This window comes from Aotus nancymaae, unplaced genomic scaffold (genome assembly GCF_030222135.1).
Source record: "Aotus nancymaae isolate 86718 unplaced genomic scaffold, 86718_ANA_hifiasm-v0.15.2.pri h1tg000141l, whole genome shotgun sequence".
Classification (NCBI taxonomy): Eukaryota; Metazoa; Chordata; class Mammalia; order Primates; family Aotidae; genus Aotus; species Aotus nancymaae.
In genome coordinates this window covers 886649-909888 of record NW_026988556.1, presented here as the reverse complement: position 1 = coordinate 909888, position 23240 = coordinate 886649, and the positions used below count along the sequence as shown (strand labels likewise).

Here is a 23240-nt window from a genome sequence, read left to right as displayed (position 1 = left end):
CTTAGGAAAGTCTTGTTTTAAGCCTTTTCTCCATATTTCCCTTATTAATTATTTTAACAATTCTGTTTCATACAGGAAACTCATTTTTCCCCCTGGATAATAAAAAATAACTCGATTTGACCTTAGAACATATCCAGATACATTAGAATGAAGCACACGTGCTCTTCCCAGAGCCTGGCCCTGCCTGCCTCCTGCCTTGGCCTGCTATCAGAAGTCTAGCACCTTATCTAGTTGGAAGGAAGAGCAGGAGATGGGACCTTACATAGTCCACTCTAGCTTAAAAGTAGTTGTGTCTCTAAAGTGGAATAGGAAGTGCACCCAGCATTGGAGGTACTTAACACAGAGAAATAGGAGGAAATTTCAGAGAAGAGGTGATCTGACAGGGACCTTGGTGTAGCTTCAGTGGCCTCTGGGAGAGGTTGTTGGGCTCTGCTGACCAGGCCTTCTCCTTACAGGAGGTGCAGCCATGAAGGCCGGTGTGAAAGAGGGCGACCGGATCATCAAAGTGAGTGACCCCAACATGCACTCCCACTCCCAGCTGTGGAGGCAGATGTGCAGGGCACCCCTGGCCTTGCCCCATCCTGCACACTTCCATCTTGATACCAACTGCCAGGCAGCCACTGAGTTAGGGGTGGTCCATGCGAGGGAGCACGGTGGTATAGTGTGAGAGAGAGAGCAAGGAGGAAGATAGCTGTGGCCCTTCTTGACTCTGAAGCAACCAAGCTTTGAGAACAAGTTTTATTCTCATTTCATAACTGACCAAAATAAGATTAACTTATTTTGGTAGTAACTCGTGGAAGGACCCAAGACTTTGATTGTCAGGTTGATATTCTTTCCTCCATATAATGCCAACCTGGGGTCCTTGCCCATGCTGAACTACTATAACCTGCCCTGGTTGTTCAGGCCTTTCTTCAACAGAATGGTGTTCAGAACCAGCCTGGGCAGCATAGTGGGGAAGCATTGAGGAAATCCAGATGCAGAGACTGCTTAGTCCTCTGTGAGGAGGAAGCACACTGGGGCAGTGGACATTCACATGTGTGTGAGACAAATGGTCGGAAAAGTGTATACCAAAACTAAGTGAATGAATGAACAAATTAAGGAATGAAGATGCAGGTCTTATCCCTGAAAACCTACAGGCTCGCTGGAGAGACAGAACAAATAGCAGATATGAACAGACACACATTCATAGTGTGACTTGAGTAAACAAGTGAGCAGAGGAGGCTAAAGAGCACTGGAAAATGGCTTCCTGAAGAAGTGGTGTTTTGAACTTACAGAAGGATGCCCTAGCTGTTCATCACCATTACTCAAAATTGTTTGTCCCTCCAACAGGTCAACGGCACCATGGTGACCAATAGCTCACACCTAGAAGTGGTAAAGCTGATCAAATGTGAGTTGGAGAGAGGTGACAGCTAACGTAGGGGAGCAGATGGGCTGGGAGGGAGGAAAGGGCAGGCCTGCCATCCCAGGAGGTTTCCTTTGTAGATGTGTGAGTCAGCTGAAGTCACGTCTTCAATCTTAACATTTAGCGATCCACTTAAATGGCCACAATTCCCTATTATTTCAAGTGGAGACACTACTAGGCTGTCATGAGACGTCTTATGTTTACCCACACCCGTCTTTGCCTCTCCTGTTTAGACCACATCCTACTGAGACCAGGTCTCCCTCAAATACCTTCCAATTCCCTCTCCTATTCATGGACATTCATACTCATTTGTTTTCTAGTTGTCAGGGAAAAGCAACTATAATCTGTTTGTAGCCAGGAAGGCTCAACCAGTTGAGTCTGTCCAAATATTCAAATAGAAGCAACAAATGTTGAAGAAAGAATTTAAGAATGTCGCAAGTTTGGGGAGGGCAGAGGGCTGGAATCTGAGTGCCTGGTCTGTGCCATGTGGGCAATATGCCCAGAGTGTGACACTGGCTACTCACTTTAGTGAGATAAAGGGGGAAACAAGGGGCTGCTGAGGCGGCCCGTGGGGTGTGTTCCCAGATATTTATGAGTGGAGTTCTAGTTAAGGTCTGTGCGTGAAGGAAGGGCAGGACGTGGTACTTGGGTCCATGCAGGGCATGAAGGCAGGGATTAAAGAACAGGTGGGGCATTAAAAGTGAGGAGAACTTAACCTACAGGATTATAAGCTTAATGACAGGACAAGGGAGAACAGTCCCCCTGACCCCCCCCCACCACCGTACGTGTACTGTGTGTCCAGAACAGCACTCCTGGAGCAAGTCTCTGTCTCCCTCTAGCTGGTGCCTCTGTCAAACTCACCCTCCTGGGCTCTTCACCTTCATCCGTGGGCATCCCTGGACTTCAGCAGAACCCATTCCCAGCAGGAGCTCCCCGAATCACCCCAGCGATCCCCCCACTGCCACCTCCTCCACCTCTACCACCTCCACAATGCATCACAGGACCCAGACCTCTGCAGGTAATGATCCTTCTGGTTCTCTTTCCTCACCCTAATGTCCTGTTGAAGAGCTCCGCATTGGGGAGGAAAGCAGGTTAAATCCATTGGGGCTGTGGTAAGCAGAGCAAGTCAAAAGGCATATGGAAGACGATTGAAAGAGTTCAACAAAAACCAGGGCTGCACAGTAACAGTTGTTCCCTGCCTCAGTGTCCTCCTTCCATGGAAATGCATATTGGTTTTATCACACAGCAACATTGGGTGTTTCCTAAATGTGTGGAAGACTCTAAGGGCACTCTCCAAAAGTACTCCTCATCGGAGAGAGAGTGCACACTTCTGGCAGGGACTGAATGTATCTGTTCAAGACCGTTGCCAGCCAGTGTTAACCAGGGTATGGTATAAAGTCAAGGTGTAGGGGAAAGGCTTCCTAGAGAAAAGCCTGCTTCAAGGTGCAAAATACAGAGCCCACTCAGTAGAGGGAGGGATCAGAAAAGGACAAAAACAAGTAGAGGCCAGTGCAGTGGCTCACGCCTGTAATCCCAGCACTTTGGGAGGCCGAGGTGGGAGGATCATTTGGGCTTAGGAGTTTGAGACCAGCCTGGGCAACATGGCAAAACCCTGTGTCTACCAAAAATACAAAAAATTAGCCAGGCATGATGGCATGCACCTGCGGTCCCAGGTACTCAGGAGGCTGAGGTAGGAGGGTTGTTTGAGCCAGAAGGCAGAGGTTGCAGTGAGCCATGATTGTGCCACTGCACTGTAGCCTGGGTGACAGAGGGAGACCCCATCTCAAAGAAACAGAACAAATAAGTAGAAAGGGAGCTCTAGAAGCAAGGAAGGAACACCTATGTGAAGAGTTGAAAGAGGACAAGATGCAGACAGGTAGAGGGAACAGGATTTTTCAGTTGGAATGAAGACTAAACCCACAAGTCTTGGGAGACTTTAGGGAGCAACTTGATGCCAAAGGTGATTACAGCCAAGGTTTCTAGAAGTTCAGGAATAAACTCAAAATAAGATGTGTGTTTACTGCATTCCAGCAAGGTACTGAATAAAACATACTTATGATTCAGGCTCTACTCTCGTAGCTTTCCTTGCCCAAGAATCAGCAGATAGAAGAGAGGTAAGCTATTGAGTTCATCCCTAACTCTTATACTGCCATATTTTCCATCTCTAGGGTCCTGAAGATCAAAAACATGCCACCCAGATCCTCAGAAATATGCTGAGACAGGAAGAAAAAGAATTACAGGTAAGGCCACTGCCAACGGTAGACTGGCCATTGCCTGAGTGAAATAATACTTTCTCAGAGCAGCCTGCCAGCGTGCACAACTTCATTTACAGGCAATATCCCATCACAGTAAAACCTCAAAAAATGAAACTTCCGGACCACTAAAGAGTGACCATTGGCCGGTAGAATTTATTAAAGCAGAACTTCACCAGTAGAATGAATAGGATTCTCCATGTGTAATAGGTTAGGATAGTGAATATGTAGACCAGAAAAAAAGGTCAATGGAGTTTATCTGGGACATTTCCAAGGAAAGGAAGGGAAAGAGAGAAGAAAAGAAGGGTCAGGTGAGTCCTGAGCCAGCCTGATAGAGGTGGGGAGCACTTGGATGAAGGATGAAGAGAGTTTTCAGGCCTAGAAGTGATGTGCACAGAGAACAGTAAGTAGATTAATTTGCTGGAGTAGAATAACCAGATTCCTATTACAGCCATACATGTAAGTGCCGCCATATACAGAACATGGTTGGCCAGGCGTGGTGGCTCACACCTGTAATCCAGCACTTTAGGAGGCTGAGGTGGGCGAATCGTGAGATCAAGAGATCAAGACCATCCTGGCCAACATGGTGAAACCCCGCATCTACTAAAAATACAAAAATTAGCCGGTCGTGGTGGTGCGCGCCTGTAGGCCCAGCTACTTGGGAGGCTGAGGCAGGAGAATCATTTGAACCCAGGAGGTGGAGGTTTTAGGGAGCCAAGGTTGCACCACTGCACTCCACCCTGGCAACAGAGTGAGACTCCGTCTCAAAAAAAAAAAAAAATTGTTTTATTTTCTAGGCTATATAGAAATGAAAAAGATTCTGGTTCTTCTCCTCAACATGTTTAAAATCTAATGGAGGTAATTTAAATTACAGCAGGAGGGAGAGTGGGAGGAACAAAGAGCTTACAATAAGAGAACAAAGGAGAGCACAATTAAGTAATAATGGGAAATATGGGGAAGGGCTTCGCAGAGTGGATAATATTTCAGCTGGGCCTTGAAGAGCAGTACTTGAGTAGGCAAAAGAGATGGGGGAGGGAATGCTAGTGAAAAGACAGCATAGGTCAAAGACACAAAGATATAAAAATACATGTATTTATTTCACAAGCACTGAGTTCTTGCTGTATGCTAGGTACTGAGTGCATGTTGGGGCAGTAGGTGGGAGTAATGTCAGGGGTGGGCGTTGGAATGGTTACAAAGATAAACAAGAAGTAAACCTCTCCTTTAATGAGTTAGTGATTCCATAGGATATGGATGAATGAATATATACTATATTATGATAAGTGCTGATATTTATATATTGGCAAATGTCAGGGTAATCAGGCCGGTATGGTACTGGTTCAAGGACAGACCTATAGATCAATGGAATAGAATTCAGATTCTGGAAATTAACCCATACATCTGTGGTCAACTGATTTTCAACACAGGTGCCAAGACAATTCAATGGAGAAAAAATAGTCTTGAACAAATGAGGCAGGGACAAATGGATATCCACATACAGTTAATGAACTTGGACCCTTACCTCACACGGTAAACAAAATTTAACTCAAAATGGACAAAGACTTAAATATAAAAGCCAAAAGTATTTTTAAAAACTATAAAACTCTTAGAAAAAATTTTCGATAGCAGTAAATCTTCATGACTTTGGATTGGGCAGTGGTTTCTTAGATGGACACCAAAAGTTAACCGAAAAAAAAAAAAAAAAAAAGATTAGTCGGATTTCATCAAAATGTAAAACTTTTGGGTGTCAAAGGATGCTATTAAGAAAGTAAAGGTGGGCTGGGCGCAGTGGCTCAAGCCTGTAATCCCAGCACTTTGGGAGGCCGAGGCGGGTGGATCACGAGGTCAAGAGATCGAGACCGTCCTGATCAACATGGTGAAACCCTCGTCTCTAGTAATACAAAAAATTAGCTGGGCATGGTGGCGCATGCCTGTAATCCCAGCTACTCAGGAGGCTGAGGCAGGAGAATTGCCTGAACCCAGGAGGTGGAGGTTGCGGTGCGCCGAGATCACGCCATTGCACTCCAGCTTGGGTAACGAGCGAAACTCCGTCTAAAAAAAAAAAATAAAGAAAAGAAAAAAAAAAACTCAGCTTTCCTAGGACCTTTACTGATCAGCAACCCCCTGCCCTCAAGGGCACTTCCATGGAGCCCTAAGGTTCTGCAAAACCTGATTTGAAAGGCCCTACTCTCAGGGGCAGAGCTAGATCCAGGAGAGACTTCAGGAAGACGGGTTTTGACTCAATGCACACAGCTTGCAAAGAAGCTGGGCTGTGTGGCAATGGAGTGGACTGACTTGAGAGCCAGAGAATTGTCCTGTTGTTTTTCAGACACTGTCAACGGTGTCTAGTAACAGTAGCATCTAACAATGTTCAGATGTCGTTAGACATCTAAATATTCGACATTCTACCTATATACATTATATTATAATAATATTATATTATATATATATAGTATATATATATACACTATATATGTTATTTTCAACCTTATACCTAAGTATAAGGTTACTTAATATTTTTCTTTAAGCCAACTCAGTTCTTTAAACTTAAATTCATCTTAAGGAAATCTGTCATTACCTGAAATGAAAACCAACATCACACACTATAAATGCAGAGAAAATGTAACACTAAATATAAGTTTAGAACCAAGTTTGTTAAATTCTACCTAGAAATATATAGAGCAGTGTAGAAGAAAGCTGCCATTTATATTAAAAAGAGGAAAAGGAGCCTCTTTCTTTAGACCACTCTGAATGTTTAGAAACTGATGGTTATTGCCGCTGAGGAGGGGAATTAGCTGGCTTGAGGGTGAAGTGGATGGAAGACTTTTTATTTTATATTTACTCCTTTGTGTCCTTTCAATTTAAAACTACATGATGTAGAAAATTACTAAAAAAAAAAAAATAGAGACAAAATTTAAAACAAGCTGAAAAATAAACTCTAGCTCAATTCTATTGCTTGTCAAAGGCTTTAATGAAGCTTGAGGCCAATTCTGCCTTGGTTAAGGTATTACTGCTATGCAGGCACCAGGCCGAATTTTTTTCTGGGTTAATCAAAAGGATGGAATGAGAACTGAAAAGAAACTAACTTTCTTACAATATGAGCCAATGTTATTTAATGCCTGTCCACCTCACCTAAGATCATTTTGACCCTCAACAAAAATCATCTCACTTAAAATCATCTTGAGTTCTACTTCACACACTGGAAAACATTGGTGTCAGGAGTTATATAGGTGGTATTTTCAAACTGTGGGTTGTCAACAACGAGGTAACAGTTTCCTAGTTTTCTCCTTTTATCATTTTTTGTGTATGTCATACAAGATGCTCTTGACTAGAAGCAGTTTGACTAGCACCAGCTGTGAAGGGAACTTGGGGCAGGGAGCCGTTCTCATGAACCCGGGAAGGGGGATCACATGGGAGCTAAGCTGGAACCAGCTGTGCTGCTGTGCCCTGCCTCCCATCACACTCATCCTTCTGCCTTTCAGAGTGACATCATATTCCAGGATCTGGAGAAACTGAAGTCTCGGCCAGCTCACCTGGGGGTTTTTCTACGTTACGTCTTCTCTGAGGCAGACCCCAGTCCACTGGTAAGTCAGAAGCATCCGTCTTGATTGAGTGCCTGCTGTGCTGAACAGAGAGAACCTCTAGCCTCTGTTTCTGCTCCCTAGCTGTTACAAGTCAGATCCATGGGCACAGCCGGGCTCTTCAAGGACAGAGACAAAATAGCCAAGAAGATGTAACCTATGCAGAAGGGACTTTTCACTGTATGACACAGCTAACTCACTACATCAGTTGCCTAGAGAGGAGTAAGAGGGCAAGGCCAGGAAAACTCATTCTTGATCAGTTCAGAACGTCTTCTTGGAGAAGTTGTTGTTCCTAGAGTTTTTTAAATGAAGGTAGCTAGAGACTGACTAGGGAGTTGAGACAGTAGCCCTGCGAGAAAACTTGCAGATGGCGAGGTTGAAAGGGTCTTCTGTGCTAAAATGATGACAAGAGGGAATGTGAGCGCATGGAGACCAAAGTGCCTGGGGACAGTGCTCAGAGCCAGCAGCCTTCCCAGTTTCCTCCTGCTCAGCTGCTTAGGAAAGGGAGATGGAGGAGAGGGGTTGGGGCTGTAGTCTTCAGAATAAACTTCTCACCTGGGGCATGGGCTGCTGTTTTGTCTTTCTGGGGATACCATCAGAAGCCAGAATGAACAGCCATCCACGGGTATTCACTGAACACCTGTGTGCAAGTCCAGGTGCTGGTGACTCAGAAGCATTCCTGAATAAGACAGGGCACACCACAGAGAGAATTAAAACATGACCCCTTAGGAAACAAGACGTAAACAAGCACAAGACGCAAGTGAAATACACGTGTGGAGAGGATGCGGAGTTGAGGCGTGATCAGTGTTGAAGATGTGCCCGTGGGAAGGGGGTGGGGATTATTTTACCACAGGTTTCGAAATGGTCTGACCCCAGCTTTCTCAACCTCGGCACTCTTTTGAGCTGGAGAATTCTTTGTTGTGGTAGACTGTCCTGTGGCTTTAAGGAAATAGAGCTGCGTCGCCGGGCTGTACCCACTAGATGCCGGTAGCACCGTACTCGCCCAGTAGTTGTGACAATTAAAAATGTCTCCAGAGGCGGCCAAATGTTCCCTAGAGGGCAAAATTCCTGCTGGGGGAAAACCACTGCTCTAACCCAGTTATCTCTCCTCCTAGCTTTTTTACCTGTGTGCAGAAGTTTATCAGCAGACAAACCCCAAGGAGTCCCGAAGCTTGGGGAAAGACATCTGGAGTATTTTCCTGGAGAAAAATGCGGTGAGGATTATAATTTTATTATATTCTTTGAACTACCCAGAGGCAGAGGAAAATTAAGCAAAACATTCAGACCAAATGGAGACATGTTCTTAAAGAGAAATCTAGGCTGAGAGATTAGTATCCCTGGATTCTGTTCCAGCGCCACTCTCAAAAAATCTCGCTGTACCTCGTTTTCCACATAGAATACACATTGTGTCTCTCTGGAATGTTTGGAGGAAGAGATTGTACCAGATTCTCTTTACCCTCCCCTGATTCAGCACCCTGGTTCCCCCCAGCCATCCCTGCCTTGCCCATCTCTGGGCTGAAGAAACAGAGGTCTAGAGACATCAGATGATCTAGATCAGTGAGGCAAGAGGAGAATCCTGGCTTCTGAAGCTCAGTCCGACTTGCTATTACTACCCGAAGGCAGGAGTCAGAGGTGGGAGGCCTCTGAGTATCTGGCATAGGCAGCACCCTGTGCACTGGTGCAGAGTTCCCAGGGGTGTGTCAGGGATCCCACGGGCAAGAGCACTTCTGCCTGCAGAGGGCAACTGCCATCCCAGGGTTTCTAACCTGATCAACTAAACTAATTCCAAGGTGACTTTATTCTTCTGGCAGTAAGCTTGTAGGGTTAATGAGGTTGGGGAAAATTGGTTTTTCTTAAGAGTTTTGGCCCAGCGCGGTGGCTCAGGCCTGTAATGCCAGCACTTTGGGAGGCCGAGGTGGGTGGATCACAAGATCAGAAGATCGAGACCATCCTGGCTAACATGGTAAAACCCCGTCTCTACTAAAAATACAAAAGAATTAGCTGGGCATGGTGGCAAGTGCCTGTAGTCCCAGCTACTCAGGAGAATCTCTTGAACCTGGGAAGTGGAGATTGCAGTGAGCTGAGATTGCACCACTATACTCCAGCCTGGGCAAAAGAGTGAGACTCTGTCTCAGAAAAAAAAAAAAAAAAAGAGTTTTATATTTGCCCCCTTAAATGGGTCTTGAGTAGGAAGGTTAGAGCTGCTGGTTGTTCTCTGTTGGCTTTTTGGAGCCGCTCCAGTACCCAGGTTTCAAGGACTTGTGTAGCAAAAGCCAGACACCATACTAACTGCAAGGCTGGGTGACACAAGGCTAGCTTTCCCTTGGTAGTTGGAGGGAGGAAAAGTTCACTACATAGCCTAATGAAGGCTTTTCCCTTGCTGCTAAGTCAGCACAGGTCCACTTTTTGGACAACATGCCATTCCATGTACTCTAATGGCCTGGAAATAAGAGTGGAAAAAACTGCGTGTGCCGCTCTCGGAATATAGTCCCAGCTCTGTAGCCTCAGACTCCGTTTCCCAAAAACCCTAGCCTAGAATTCAGGTGTGCGGTTGGAGAGTAATGAGAATGATGGTGGGCGGATGTAGGCAAAAAGGCATGTGGCCAAGCCCTTCTCACCCCACACACTGTTCATCTCTCGAGTGTGCAGACCTGACCATTCTGCTCCACGCTTCTGTTTTTTAGCCTCTGAGAGTGAAGATCCCTGAGACGTTACAGGCTTTAATTGGTAAGTTGGCTCATTGGTTGGTTAGTCTCTGCTTGGTGCCTTTCTTCTCCTGAGCTCTCAGGAGGCTCCAGTGGACAGAAGGGACGTAGTCGCTATCCTTGGGCAACCGTCCTCTAATAGGGGAAAGGACCCATAGGACAGTTGCTCCAGAGCACTGCACAGTAGCTAACGGACAGGTGCAAATGGGACAGACCCTGCCTAGGCGCTCACTCTGCCGTGGGGAGCTTGTCATGGGAAGACAGTGGACTTGGAGTTAGGAGACCGAGGTTCATGTCTGCCATCCTTCCACATGACCTCTCTGGGCCTCCGCTGGCTTATCTGTACAAAGAGGAAATCAGACTTGATCAGGGATTCCTAAGCCAGGTTGATTATCAAGAATCCCTTGGGGAACAAAAAATAGAGAAACTAGGGCCTCACTCCATCCTCCTGCAGAGCTGGAATCTCTAGGGTGGTTTTTCTTGTTGGTTTTTTTTGGGGGAGGGGGGGTTATTTTTGTTCCTTAACTTATGAAAGTTAAGGAACTGACAGCAGCTAGTCCAGAGTGAGGACCCAGCAGGCTAGATGGTGCCGGGCTCCCTTTTCCTTCTGATCATGAGAAGAAGAATTAAGCAGAGGCAGTCTAAGGTGATGTCAGCCTGAGAAGCTAATCACTAGCAGCTTTTTAGAGGACAGGAATTGGAAGCTGCATTTAGAAAGAGATGATTTGTGGGCACATGTGACAGGGAGGAGAGCTTATGGACCCAGGCAGAGGGTGAACAGAGCTTGCTCAAATGCAGAGTGAGAGTGAAGCGCAGCTCCCAGGAACTTAGCCTAGCCTGGGTGGGGATGGATGCAGGAACTACAGGAGAGACATCTTTCGGTTAATACTGGGGAGCTCAGGTTTCATGGGATGTGAAGTGCTTGCCTTTTTTAGCCTTGTGAGTTGCTTCTGGGGCAGTAGAGGGGAGCAAGCCTCTCAGAGGTCTGCACTTGGATGTCAGACTGGCACTTAGACACATCTGATGAGAGGGGCTTTAATACTTCTCTCAATGGAGCACAGAACATCCAGAAAATATTTTTGTCCTTGCCGTGGACTTTGTATATCAGGATTCCAGTCCTGAATTCAGGAATGATCTGAGAGGTCCAGGCCTCCTCTTCCTTTAGGCTAACAGGGCAGAAAGCCAGCCCTTCCTCCCAGTGTCACAGGGAGCTGAAATGCCTTGAGCTGCTCAGCAGAAGTGACCTTCCCCCACCCCTAGCACCCCAGCCACTGTGCCTTCTCTGGTCTCCCACTACAGACTTGCACCTGCAGAACAGCAAGGACGCCCGCGATGTTCTCTGTGAAGCTCAAGAGGCAGCCGTGCCTGAGATCCAGGAGCAGATCCATGACTACAGGTTGGCCCAGGAGCTGCCCTCCCACCACTCTCCTCTCACCTCCACCACTTGGCCCTTGCTCCTTCCCTCTGGGGCCTGCATGTGTCTCTTGTTATGTGTGTTTGCCTCACTCTTTCTGGGTGTCCATCTATTGAGCATTTGTGTATAGTTCTTTCTTTCCCTGTGTTTCTCTGGCTTAGAACGAAGCACACTCTGGGCCTGGGCAGCCTGTATGGTGAAAACGACCTGCTGGACCTGGATGGGGACCCTCTCCGAGAGCGCCAAGTGGCCGAGAAGCAGCTGGCTGCCCTTGGAGATATTTTGTGAGTCTTCAGCTTCCTCCCACCCCACTGAACGTGCCAAGCAGGTTGACATATTTTGTGGATCTGTTCTTTTAGTCTCTCACCTTCTTCCACTTCTTGCCTGATTCTCCTGCCCCTGGAAGACGGCGAGTCATGCCCTCCTGCTGCATTGGTCAGGCTGAGGGCTGCAGGTGTCAAGGGTGTGGCAGAGCCCAGAGCTCCTGATAGTCATTTGGTGGTTATGACAGACCACGGACCCCACGAATGTGATGAGCTTTCTGCTTCCCCTGCTGGCCCTCTTCCTGACCTCTCTCCCTTCCTGCCTCTAAGATCTTACCTGTCACAGTGAGTGAGGCCAGTGCTGTGTGTGCCCAGCGGATACAGTTCCTTCAGGAGGCAGCTAGAACTGGCTTAGGAGAAACTGAACCATCTTTTACTCATCCACGTCAGAAACCTGAACTAGGCGCTTCTGGCACAGCTGCTTTTGTTATGCATTCCTGGCCCCATTTTCTAAAGCATCATAGGCTCCTGTGATGCAAGCTCCGGTATCGCAGACTTTGTGGGGACACTTCAAGCTTAGAAGCAAGTTTTTGCCTAATACTGCTTCTCACTAAGTAGTTATGTGGCCTTGGTTAAGCCATTCCATACAAGTCAGATCCATGGGCACAGTCGGGCACTTCAAGGACAGAGTCAAAATAGCAAAGAGGATGAAATGTATGCTGTCTCTGCTAAGGCTGATATTTCAACTCGGCAAATATCATGGAGTTCCTCCTGTGTACCAAACACTTGCTCACTTTTCCCCTACTAACCCTCCTTTCATCTAGGAGCAATCTTACCCTCCTCCTAGTGTCTGACCAGGTGACCAGCCTGTGTCTTTGCAGCCTGAGTCATCTGTTCTTTCTTTCATTCCAGGTCCGAGTATGAGGAAGACAGGAGGTAAGCAAGTCTATGACACGCATCTGCAGCTTTCAAGGTGGCAGGAGTGGGATTGAGCTACTGTGCTTTCCATTTCTCCCAATCACAGGGCAGTCCCTAGTGTTACACAACCACGCGGGACCATGGTTCCTGCAAGTCTAGCGCTCAGGGGAGATGAGGCCCATGCCCCAGTGTTCAGGGATCGCTGCCTGGTCATGTGGGCCCACTCCTCATTGGGAAGACACCAAGCTGCCATCGCTCCTCACAGCCCCATACCTGGCTGCAGTTTCTCTACCCAGATGAGCCACTTTTTTCCCTTAAATCACCTAAAGTGGTAACGGTAATCTTGAAGTCAGCCTGTTAGTGGCATCTGCAGAGGGGAGCTGGGGTACAGCACAGTTCCTTTCTTGGCACATATTAGAATTTTGTTTTGCAAGCTATATATTCATCTCATTGTTTTTCATTAGCCAAGGTTAAAGTGAGTTTGCGCTCCCTGAGCAGACAAACTAATAGGGGAGAGAAAATGGGGTTAGGAGTCTGTTGAAGAGAGAAAAACAGCCAGAGCTGAAGCCTTGCTGCATTGAATGCACAGGGTGGATCATCATCCATCCAGGAAATTGTGGGTACAAATGCATTTTTAAACAGAGCTCTGGACATTTTCATCTGTGGCAATTGGAAGCCACTTGCCAGCTCCTTTTCTGTCTCTTTTTCTCTGTCCTGGGGATGGGAGGATGGTGATGGCAGTATACCTTGGCAGAGGCTGCTTGGCATTTCTCCTTTGCCCTGGCCTCCTCACCCCTGCACATATGCCTGAGAGTATCAGCTGCTGACCTCAGCCAGTCCTCCAGGTCTGCCTATGACTTGACCAGCCAGGAAATTATTTACTTACATTTTAGGGAATTGGCATGTTCTTCCACTGACCATCATCTGCTCATGGGGAACAGTTCTGCTTAGGGAAAGAATTAAGACTTCTCCTGGGAGTCTTGCCAGCCCAGACTTTGAGCCAGCTTCTGCCTGCTCTCCCATTTCATTATTCTAGACTTCCCTTTGAATACTTTGACCTATAACTACCCCTTCCCCACTCCACTGGGTGGTGGTGAAACACACAGGGAAGATAACTTGAGCTCTCTGATTTAAGACACTGTTCCTCTTTTACAGCGCCCCCATGGACTTCGCCCTCAATACCTACATGAGCCATGCTGGGATCCGTCTTCCAGAGGCACGACCTTCTAACACAGCTGAAAAGGCCCAGTCTGCTCCTGCCAAGGACAAGTGGCTACTCTGCTTCCCTAAGACCAAGAAGGTGAGGGCTGCGCGCAGTGGCTCATGCCTGTAATCCTAGCACTTTGGGAGGCCAAGGCTGGCGGATTGCCTGAGCTCAGGAGTTTGAGACCAGCCTGGGTGACATGGTGAAACCCTATCTCTACTAAAATATAAAGATTAGCCCGGCGTGGTGGTGCATGCCTGTAACCCCACCTACTCGAGAAGCTGAGGCACGAGTATTGCTTGGGGAGATGGAAGTTGCAGTGAGCCAAGAGCACACCACTGCACTCCAGCCTGGGCAACAGAGTGAGACTCTGTCTCAAACGAAAAAAAAGAAGAAGAAAGTAAGACAGCTGTCCTAGAAAATACCTCCTCTTGGTGCAGTGCGCTGTGCTAAGGTAGATCAGGAAAGCCATCTTGCAGGTCTCTGGCTATATCCCTCCACCTGGATGTGGAGTCAGTGAGAACCCCCAGACTAGAGCAGCTCTCAGTCCCTTCCAAACCCAGGCCAGAGGTGAATGTACTCTTAGGGTACCAGCAAGAGTCAACTCTCCAGTTATTTGCTGAGGGCCAGCCTTGGGGGACAGTGACAGAACTGATTAGCAGCCACACCTGGGTATCGGGACCTCCTCCAAACCCCAATGTCTCCTGTCTCAGCAGAGCAGCAATTCCAAGAAAGAAAAGGATGCCTTGGAGGACAAGAAGAGAAAGCCCATCCTCAAATACGTTGGGAAGCCCAAAAGCTCTTCTCAAAGCAGTGAGTATTTGGGGAGCAACAGCCTTGGGCATTCCTTGGGCAGGGACCTCAGCCCTTTTATGTAACGGTATGTTGGCAGAGGGCCTTCCAGTGTTTCTGGGAGCCACAGGCTCGAACTGAGACCACAGCCACTTTCTCCCCTTGCCAAATCCAGTGCAGGATCTCTGGGGTTCAGGTAGATGTTTCCAAGCCAAGGAAGCTGTGCCGGTCCCTGGATCTTAGTCTAGGAACCCAGAACAGTTGTAGTTAGCAAACAGCCATGTGAGAAACATCTCCCCCTGGCAAGGATCGCCCTGTGGACAGTAAATGCCCCCTTTCACCTTCATCCAAGGGCCTATCATATTTCCCAGCACACAGGACTGCAGGAGTACAGATGCAGGCGGGGAATGGTTGAGTCACTATTAGTAGAACTAGTCAGTTTGGGGGCAAGTTTGGGACCCAGAGTTTCCTCTAATGCCATCAATAATCAATAACCTAAAACTCAAGTGATCCTGCCATTGATCTCTTCCCAGCACGGAGAAACTTGTCTGGAAATTGTTGTTGGTCCCTCCCAGTCATTACCTTAAACCCCCCAGCATCAGTGGGAATCTGTGAAGGGCAGTGGGGTGGGCCAGCTGCCCTTTCTGAAACTGCTGCATTGCAGGAGAGGGAAAGGGATTCTTCGAGATCAGCCTTGATTTTTGCCACTACCTTTTCATTTTCTGGCTTGATGTAACTTGTATTTTGATTCTTAAAACATTGACGTGACTTTTAATGGTTTACTTCTGTTTTGGTTTTTCTTTTAGCATTTCATATTCCCTTGTCCCTGTGGAAGGTAAAAGGACCATTTTCTTTGGGTTTGTCTTTGCATTAGCATTGAGTTTCCATCTCCCAAATCCTGTCTTTTCTGTTCCTCTTCCCTCCCTTTCTTTCTCCTCTCCATTTCTCTTATGCATTGCTCTTTGTTGCTAAAGCTGCTGTGTGCTGCAAATGGGGAGTTGGGGAGGGCACCACCCTCATGCCAGGTACCAGACCTTGTCTCCTAACCCAGAGTTTCAAGGGGCAGTGCCTCTTCTTCTGCAGGGACAGCTCCTTCTGGTAGTTGTGAGCAAGGCTAGACTTCTGGTTCCTCTGGCAGTTTTTTCACAGCTGGAGGCCTTTTCTCTATTATTCAGTCACATCTCCATGGATGAGCATTCCAAAAATCCAGAGTTCTATATAAATGAGAGGAATCCTTACACATTGAAGGGTCTTGCAGTGAAGCAGAGCACCTCAGATTTTGTTTTAAATTTTTTTTGGAGTCGTATTCTCACTCTTGTTGCCCAGGCTGGAGTGCAGTGCTGTGATCTCACCTCACTGCAAACTCCACCTCCCAGGTTCGAGGGATTCTCGTGTCTCAGCTTCCCGAGTTGCTGGGACTACAGGCATGTGCCACCACGCCCAGCTAATTTTTGTATTTTTAGTAGAGGCGGGGTTTCACCATATTGGCCAGGCTGGTCTCGAACTCCTGACCTCAAGTGATCTGCCCACCTTGGCCTCCCAGAGTGCTGGGATTACAGGTGCAAGCTACCATGCCCAGCCAGTGCCTCAGATTTTTGTTTTTAGTTAAAATAATAATAAAAATTCTCATTTTTGAAAGTGGTTTTTTTTTTTTTAAAGTAAAGTAGGAGTCTCTGACAATTTTTTCTCCTGGGTATTTTTGTTCCTATCATCTATTTAAGCCCTTCAGTGTAGCACCTCCATCTCTCTTGACTTTTAACTACCAGTACCGCGTAACCACGGCAGTGAAAAAAGAATGACCCTTAATGTATTTTAAAGGACCTAATATCTTCCAGAATCTATGTATTTAAAACATTAATGTGATACATATTAACGCACGAGAAGCTTAGCGCCTACAGTGAAGTGTTCCAGAACGCACCAAGTTCATTTCCTGTTAATAAGGTCCATGTGCATGCAATTGATTCACACTCTCTAGGCTCTACAGTAAATGGAGAGAGAGAGAGAGAGGGAGGGAGCAATGGGACGCAATCAGGAAATTATTCTGTTACTACAATTTATTTTATGTAAAAGTGACAATGAAAAATATTCAAAATTATTTTAAAAGTTACTAAACTCTTTGACTCTATGCCATTTTAAGCAGTAAAAATAAGGAATTAATGAAAAAAAGTTTATAAAACAATGGGGAAAAAAGAATGGCCTTGAAATCCAGTCCTCAGTTTTGTTTTTTTGGTTTTTTTTTTTTTTTTGAGACAGGGTCTTGCCCTGTCACCCAGGCTGGAGTGCAATGGTGTAATCATAGCTTACTACAGCCTTGAACTCCTCAGCTCAAGTAGTCCTCCCACCTCAGCCTTCCAAGCAGCTGGGACCACAGGCGTATATCACCACACCTGACTAATTTACTTTTGTAGAGACAGGGTCTCACTCACTATATTGCCCAGCCTGGTCTCAAACTTCTGGGCTCAAGTGATCCTCCTGCCTTGGCCTCCCAAAATGCTGGGATTGTAGGCATGAGGCACCATGTGCCTAATAACTTCGCTCTTTTTAAAAATGCATTTCCTTCTACCTGTTTTTCCCGTTACTCTGGGTCATTCGGTTATACCAGATCTCAGGGCTACACCTGTTTCTTGCCACAGGTCAGGTATAACTCTATCTAGAGCACAACTGGGTGTTTTCCAAGTGGCCCATGGGAAAGGGAAGAGGGGACTCAGCCTCTTGGCTTTCCATTATAGGATGTTCCCAGACTCCCATATCACCACCCAGCCAAGGCGGCTCAGGGCTGTGTCTGCTCAGCTGACCCTGGCATCTGCATGGCTTCAAGGCCCAGGTGCACATTCAGGCTGGCACAGGCGAATCTGCTCTTAATCTCCAAAACAAGAGTGATGTTAGTAGCCCTTGTTCCTATAATATGCACACACAGCCACTTACACAGTTTTAGAAAAATATTCCCTAGCCACTTGCCTAAAGGCTGTGGAGCTGTAGACTTTGAAAACAGCAGCTAAATGTTTTTGTTTTTTTTTCTGTTCTCTCTGACTTAGAAATTTTCTTATGAAAGTCAGATTTTGAGACAGATTTGTAAGATTGTATATTTATAAGTTTGCCCATGTCTTCAGATGTCAGAATCTCTGAAGTCATCGGCAGAACTCTTAGTATGGATAGGATCAAGGCCCAGACCCTGAGCTGTTGATATTGCCTCCTCATTTCCACTCATCCTTCCCGCTGGTCTCAGGCAGCCAGCATCTCTAGCCCACCCCTGTTCTAGCATCGCTGGGCTGGGCTGAGAACTGAGCTAGTTGACTTGAAGGTGAATTCCTTATCTCTCTTCCCTCCTGCCGAGAGCCATGGAACAATGGGTCTGATTTCTCCAGGGGCTCTAGATGGCACTACCTGTGCCTTTTCACTCTCTCTTCTACCCTGTCTGTCTGAACAAGAACAGCTCTCTTCTGCCTTAGCTTTGAAAGGGGGCTGGAGTTTGAATGCCAGTGAAGTCTTTCCTCTGTTCCTCCTAGGTCATCTCTCATGGTACTAGAGAGTCTGATTCTGTAGTGATGGAGGCCAGAGAAGGGCAGAAAGGACAGGAAGGAGAGACAGAGAGAAACAGAAATAATGAACTCTAAAATTCATTTAAATTTGAGAAACGCCTGATATATTTTGGCAACATGGTCAAATTACATGTAGATGTGCTTTGGTCTTCCTGGCTATTTTTTTAAACTGTATGTGGCTCTTAGGAAAAACCTAATCGTGACTTTCAAGCGGAAGCATTATTGTAATAATATGAGAGCCAAAAGAACATTTATGGAAAATAGACTTCCAAACCCTCTCATTTTGCACATGAGGAAAGAATAGACCCAGAAAGGTAGCATGACTGCCCAGGGCCACACGGCGAATTCATAGGAGAGCCGGGACCAGGGCGCATCTCCTGACTCTTGGTCTGGTGCTGTTCTCAACCACGCTTGCTCATTGCTCTGTCTGCTGGGATCTGGGGGAGTCAGGGCCTGAGAAGCGATCCCTGAACAGCAAGCCTAGCATCCTTCATTTCCTTTTTGCTTCTAGTCAAACCAGGCAGTGTGAGGAACATCATTCAGCACTTTGAGAACATTCAGCAGCATGACGCCCCAGAACCTGGGACCCGGCGACACTTGATTGGAAGCTTTCCCGAGGAACTGCTGGAGAGTGACAGGTAGCAGTGGCTGGATGGGACTTGCCAGCTGCTCAAAGAGTAGAGCCTGGGCGGGGCTGATGCTAGGGTTTCATTCCAGCTACCTTACCCATCTCCACTAGCCTCTAAGCTCCCTGTACAGAACTTCCTCCCCTGCCCCAGTATCTTCAGGAGACACATTGTTTGCTGGTGAGCAGGCCAGTAGGAGAGCAAGGAGATCCCCGACTTCCAGCCCAAGAACGACACGCTTTTAAAATTCCCTTTGGATTTACCACCTGACGACTCAGTAGCCTTCATCTAAGATCCAGCTAGATATTGTAAAGCAGTTAATCAGGAAACCCTAAGTGACAAGGATAAGGAAGACTATAGTGGGGGCAAGAGGAAATCCTGAGAAATAAAGACCCAGCAGGCAAAAGAAAGTCGTTTCCTGTCTGTATGTGAAAAAGAGAGCCAGAGATGAGGTTCTGCTGGGTACTTTAACGACCAGGGATGTAACTATAGGCATTATGTCTACCTCAGCAAAGAGAGGCCAAGTGGATTGATGATAAATGAATTGTTTTTTCCTTTTAAGAAGGAAAAAGGGATTGAGATACTGGCATCTCTCATATTCTCCTTCCTGGTCAGGTTCTAACTAGAGTCCTTATCTGGCATGAAAACATATTCTTGGACTTCCTTGCTCTTGACTGTAGCATGACAACAATCAAGTCATGTCTAAAATTCTACAGCCCACACTTAAAATCAAATGGCTGTAGTCAGAAGTATTCATGCAAATTATTTAAGTCACCCTCAAGGTATAGTCATATGGTCTTATAGGGAGGAATAATGCTTGTGTACACTCAAGCCTGAGAGCCATTGAGGTGGAGTACAGGCAGGCATGAAAGCAAGTCAGCACGTAGTAGTCTGGATATTCAAGCCATTTTGCCTTTGATTTTTTTTTTTTTTTTTTGAGACAGGGTCTTGCTCTGTTACCTAGGCTGGAGTACAGTGGTGCAGTTATAGCTCACTGCAGCTTCAAACCCCTGGGCTCAAGAGATCCTCCCATCTCAGCCTCCTGAGTAACTAGGGATACAGGCATGCACCTGGCTAATTTGTGTTTTTTTTAGACAGTCTTAAGTTGCCCAGATTGGTCTCAAACTCCCGACCACAGCAGTCTTCCTGCCTCAGCCTCCCAAAGTGCTAGGATTATAGGCATGAGCCACTGCACTTGGCCTATTTTGCCTTTGAAACAACTAATTGCCAGGCCAGGCACAGTGACTCACACCTGTAATCCCAGCACTTTGGGAGGCCGAGGTGGGTGGATCACTTGAGGTCAGGAGTTCAAGACCAGCCTGGCCAACATGGTGAAACCCCGTCTCTACTAAAACTACAAAAAAATTAGCCAGGCATGGTGGCAGCCGCCTATAATCCTAGCTACTCGGGAGGCTGAGGCAAGAGAATCGCTTAAACCCAAGAGATGGAGGTTGCAGTGAGCCGAGATTGCACCACTGCACTTCAGCCTGGGTGACAGAGCAAGACTCCATTTAAAAAAAAAAAAAAAAAAAGAAAGAAATAACTGATCATCAAACCGTGAGTCGAGCTTTCCTGCTTGAGTGCAGGTTACTCCTTCTGTTTATCTGAAGGCTTTTTTAAGCTTAACACTTATTTAAAGATTTTGTTGAAAAAAAAAAAAAAAACAAAGATTTTGTTGTCATGAGAATTGACAGATTTACGGGAGGTAAAGGTTAGATTTGTACTAGGGGGAAGATTGAGTTCTAACGTTAATTAATACACAAATTATGTGATTCCTGTGGTAGCACATGTCATAGATACAGCAAATATTTTAAGATTATAAGACATCAGCCAGGCACGGTGGCTCATGCCTGTAATCCCAGCACTTTGGGAGGCCAAGGCGGGTGGATCACAAGGTCAAGAGATCGAGACCATCCTGGTCAACATGGTGAAACCCCGTCTCTACTAAAAATACAAAAAATTAGCTGGGCATGGTGGCGCATGCCTGTAATCCCAGCTACTCAGGAGGCTGACGCAGGAGAATTGCCTGAACCCAGGAGGCAGAGGTTGTGGTGAGCCGAGATCGCACCATTGCACTCCAGCTTGGGTAATGAGCGAAATTCCGTCTCAAAAAAAAAAAAAAAAGATTATAAGACATTAGCATTTTGAGAAAATATCTGAGACCATTTACAAACTTGTATTCTTGGCATTGTTAGGTAAATCTGCCCTAAGACGTTCACTAAGATCCTAAAGCCACTCTAAGCAGAAGCCTTTGGATTTGATGCTTATAAATTCTTTGGCAATCTCAGAAGAAATAGTATTAGCAGTATGGTGGGTGAGAGCTTGTTGTAGATACTCAGCAAGGTTAAGATTCCCCAGTTCTAGAAGGCAGTATCCTAGGAATTTTGGGCCAAAGCTAGATGATACGCCTCACTTCTTGGTGGGAGCATTACTCTCCTCTGGGTGCTTGAAGGAAGGTGCTTAGCTCTGCAGCTCCAGTGACTCTACTGGGTGTTTGTTGTGGTGGTACAGGGACCCATTAGGATGCTGTGAAAAGGGTTCCGAGTTAGTCTGGGTCGGGATTTTCTAACAGAATTCTGGAGGGTGGATTTAGTAGGGGATCAGTGGGCAATGTGTTTTCTAACCCTGCAGATAAACCCATCTCAGGACCCTAGGAGATGAGCTCCATTTTGGATCATCTGGCAGTTTGGCCACGATGAATGGAGACCGAGACATTTAGCTCCTCATTGCAGCAACTTGCTGTGCTGTTAAGAGCTCTGCAGACATTTCCAGGCCTCCTGTGGTCCTAGAAGCAGAGCAGGATGTAGATTACTGATAATATCAGAAAAGAACCAGCCCAGCAGGGCCATGGCATGGGGGTGGGGGACCATCCTGGGGCAGTTAGGGGTCAGAGATGCCAGCTGTCTTGGGCTGATGCATGGCAGGACCCGACACCGCAACACCCAGTCGTCAGCATCTCATCAAACCCCAGAGACACTCAGTGGCCAAGCACAGCCGGCCAAGGAGCGGGTCCTGCCCATCAGTAAAAAGGCCCCTTTAAGCACAAGCCTGTCTGCTCCTGAGAGGTAATGGAATCTTAGAAAGGGTACTGTTAAGAATGGAACTCATCCTCATCACAACTGGAGGGCTAGGAATCCAGCAGCAGACAGAATTTTCTGACAGGCAGCACTTTCTGACAGGCAGCAGATAGAATTTTCTGATTGAAATTTCTGACAGTTGTGGAATATCCTAAAATGAGCTGCCAATATAGTGACTCTGCTTTCCTCTTATGACCTTGTAAAAGAGGTCCGCCTCAAGCAGAGTTGAAGGTGGGAGCTGACTCGTTCCAAAGCAAGGGCAACGTGGACTGGCCACTGGACGGCCCCAGGGGCAGGAAGCTTGGACTCTGTGGTCTCTGATGAGGGACAATGATGTCCACCACCTTCCTGACAGGACCATGGTTTCCCAGGCCTCTGGACACCCTACAAGTCTGATTTCATTTGCCCCAGGTTTCATCTTCCTGTTAGGATCCCTTCCTAATAGCTCCAGAGGAAGATGACTCTGTTCATCCATCAGGCTAGGCTGGGGAGAGGGAAGGAGTTTGTAGAGCAGCAAAAATGGCCTGTCACTGAGAAGCTTCCACTGCCATCCAGGGGCCTTGGCCATGTTTGGCAGGGAGAACCTGCGGCACGGAGGCACCCCTGAGATGGAGCTGCAGGTAAGAGCTGGCCAGGATGTAAGCATGGCCCACTGGCTTCCCAAGTCCCAAAGTCTCTGTCTCTTCTCCCCAGTTCACTCTCAGAGATTCACCTGGGCTGCTCTGAAAGCCTCAAGGGCCGGAAAGAGATGAAACGGTCTCGAAAGGCAGAGAATGTGCCCCGCTGTCGCTCTCGCAGTGACATTGACATGGATGCTGCCGCAGAAGCTACTCGCCTGCACCAGTCGGCATCGTCTTCCGTCCCCAGCCTCTCCACCAGGTGGGCAGGGCTACAGTAGCTGCACCCATGGTCATTTTGGGGGGTGGGCAAGGATAGAGGGTTGCTGAGAGTTGACATTCCCTCCACAGGTCTCTTGAGAACCCAACCCCTCCTTTCACTCCCAAAATGGGCCGCAGGTAAGTGATGGGCACGGTGGGGCCTCTGTTTGGTGTCTCCATGTCCCAGCCACACCTAGCTGCTCTCTCACCCGCAAGGGGCTGGTTGGGTGGGTGTCTCCTCTTCTGGGCCCACTGGTTTCCCATGTGCATGAGGCAAGCACGTTGGGCAGGAGAAGGAGGGCCAAACCCTGTGTGTGAGTTCTTCCTCCTGGGTGAAGCTGAGCTGCCTGTTTTCCCCTAGGAGCATTGAGTCCCCCAGCTTGGGGTTCTGCACAGATGCCCTCCTTCCCCACCTCCTAGAGGATGATCTGGGCCTGCTATCTGAGCTGGAGCCAAAGCCTAATGCCCAAAATTGGCAGGATACAGTGGGCAAGGATGTGGTGGCTGGGCTAACCCAGAGGGAGATTGTCCAGCAAGAGGTCATCAATGGTGAGAAGGGCCCCACTGCCCACCGCTCTGCTCACACACGGGA

The 23240-nt window shown here is 47.2% G+C and overlaps 1 protein-coding gene and 1 pseudogene across 1 annotated transcript in view; both read left to right on the top strand.

Moving 5' to 3' along the window:
- Window positions 1-23240, top strand: part of LOC135272880 (GTP-binding protein 4-like) — a 691440-nt pseudogene that overhangs the window by 93608 nt on the left and 574592 nt on the right.
- LOC135272879 (rho guanine nucleotide exchange factor 11-like) overlaps window positions 1-23240 on the top strand; it is a 50623-nt gene that overhangs the window by 15330 nt on the left and 12053 nt on the right. Inside the window, 18 exon segments of the mRNA XM_064371592.1 lie at window positions 456-505; window positions 1330-1387; window positions 2242-2420; window positions 3571-3642; window positions 7134-7235; window positions 8348-8446; window positions 9917-9959; window positions 11237-11333; window positions 11513-11635; window positions 12527-12550; window positions 13688-13832; window positions 14453-14549; window positions 15335-15349; window positions 15352-15363; window positions 18579-18705; window positions 22464-22649; window positions 22739-22786; window positions 23010-23197. Of these exon segments, the coding sequence (XP_064227662.1) occupies window positions 456-505; window positions 1330-1387; window positions 2242-2420; window positions 3571-3642; window positions 7134-7235; window positions 8348-8446; window positions 9917-9959; window positions 11237-11333; window positions 11513-11635; window positions 12527-12550; window positions 13688-13832; window positions 14453-14549; window positions 15335-15349; window positions 15352-15363; window positions 18579-18705; window positions 22464-22649; window positions 22739-22786; window positions 23010-23197 (1665 nt within the window).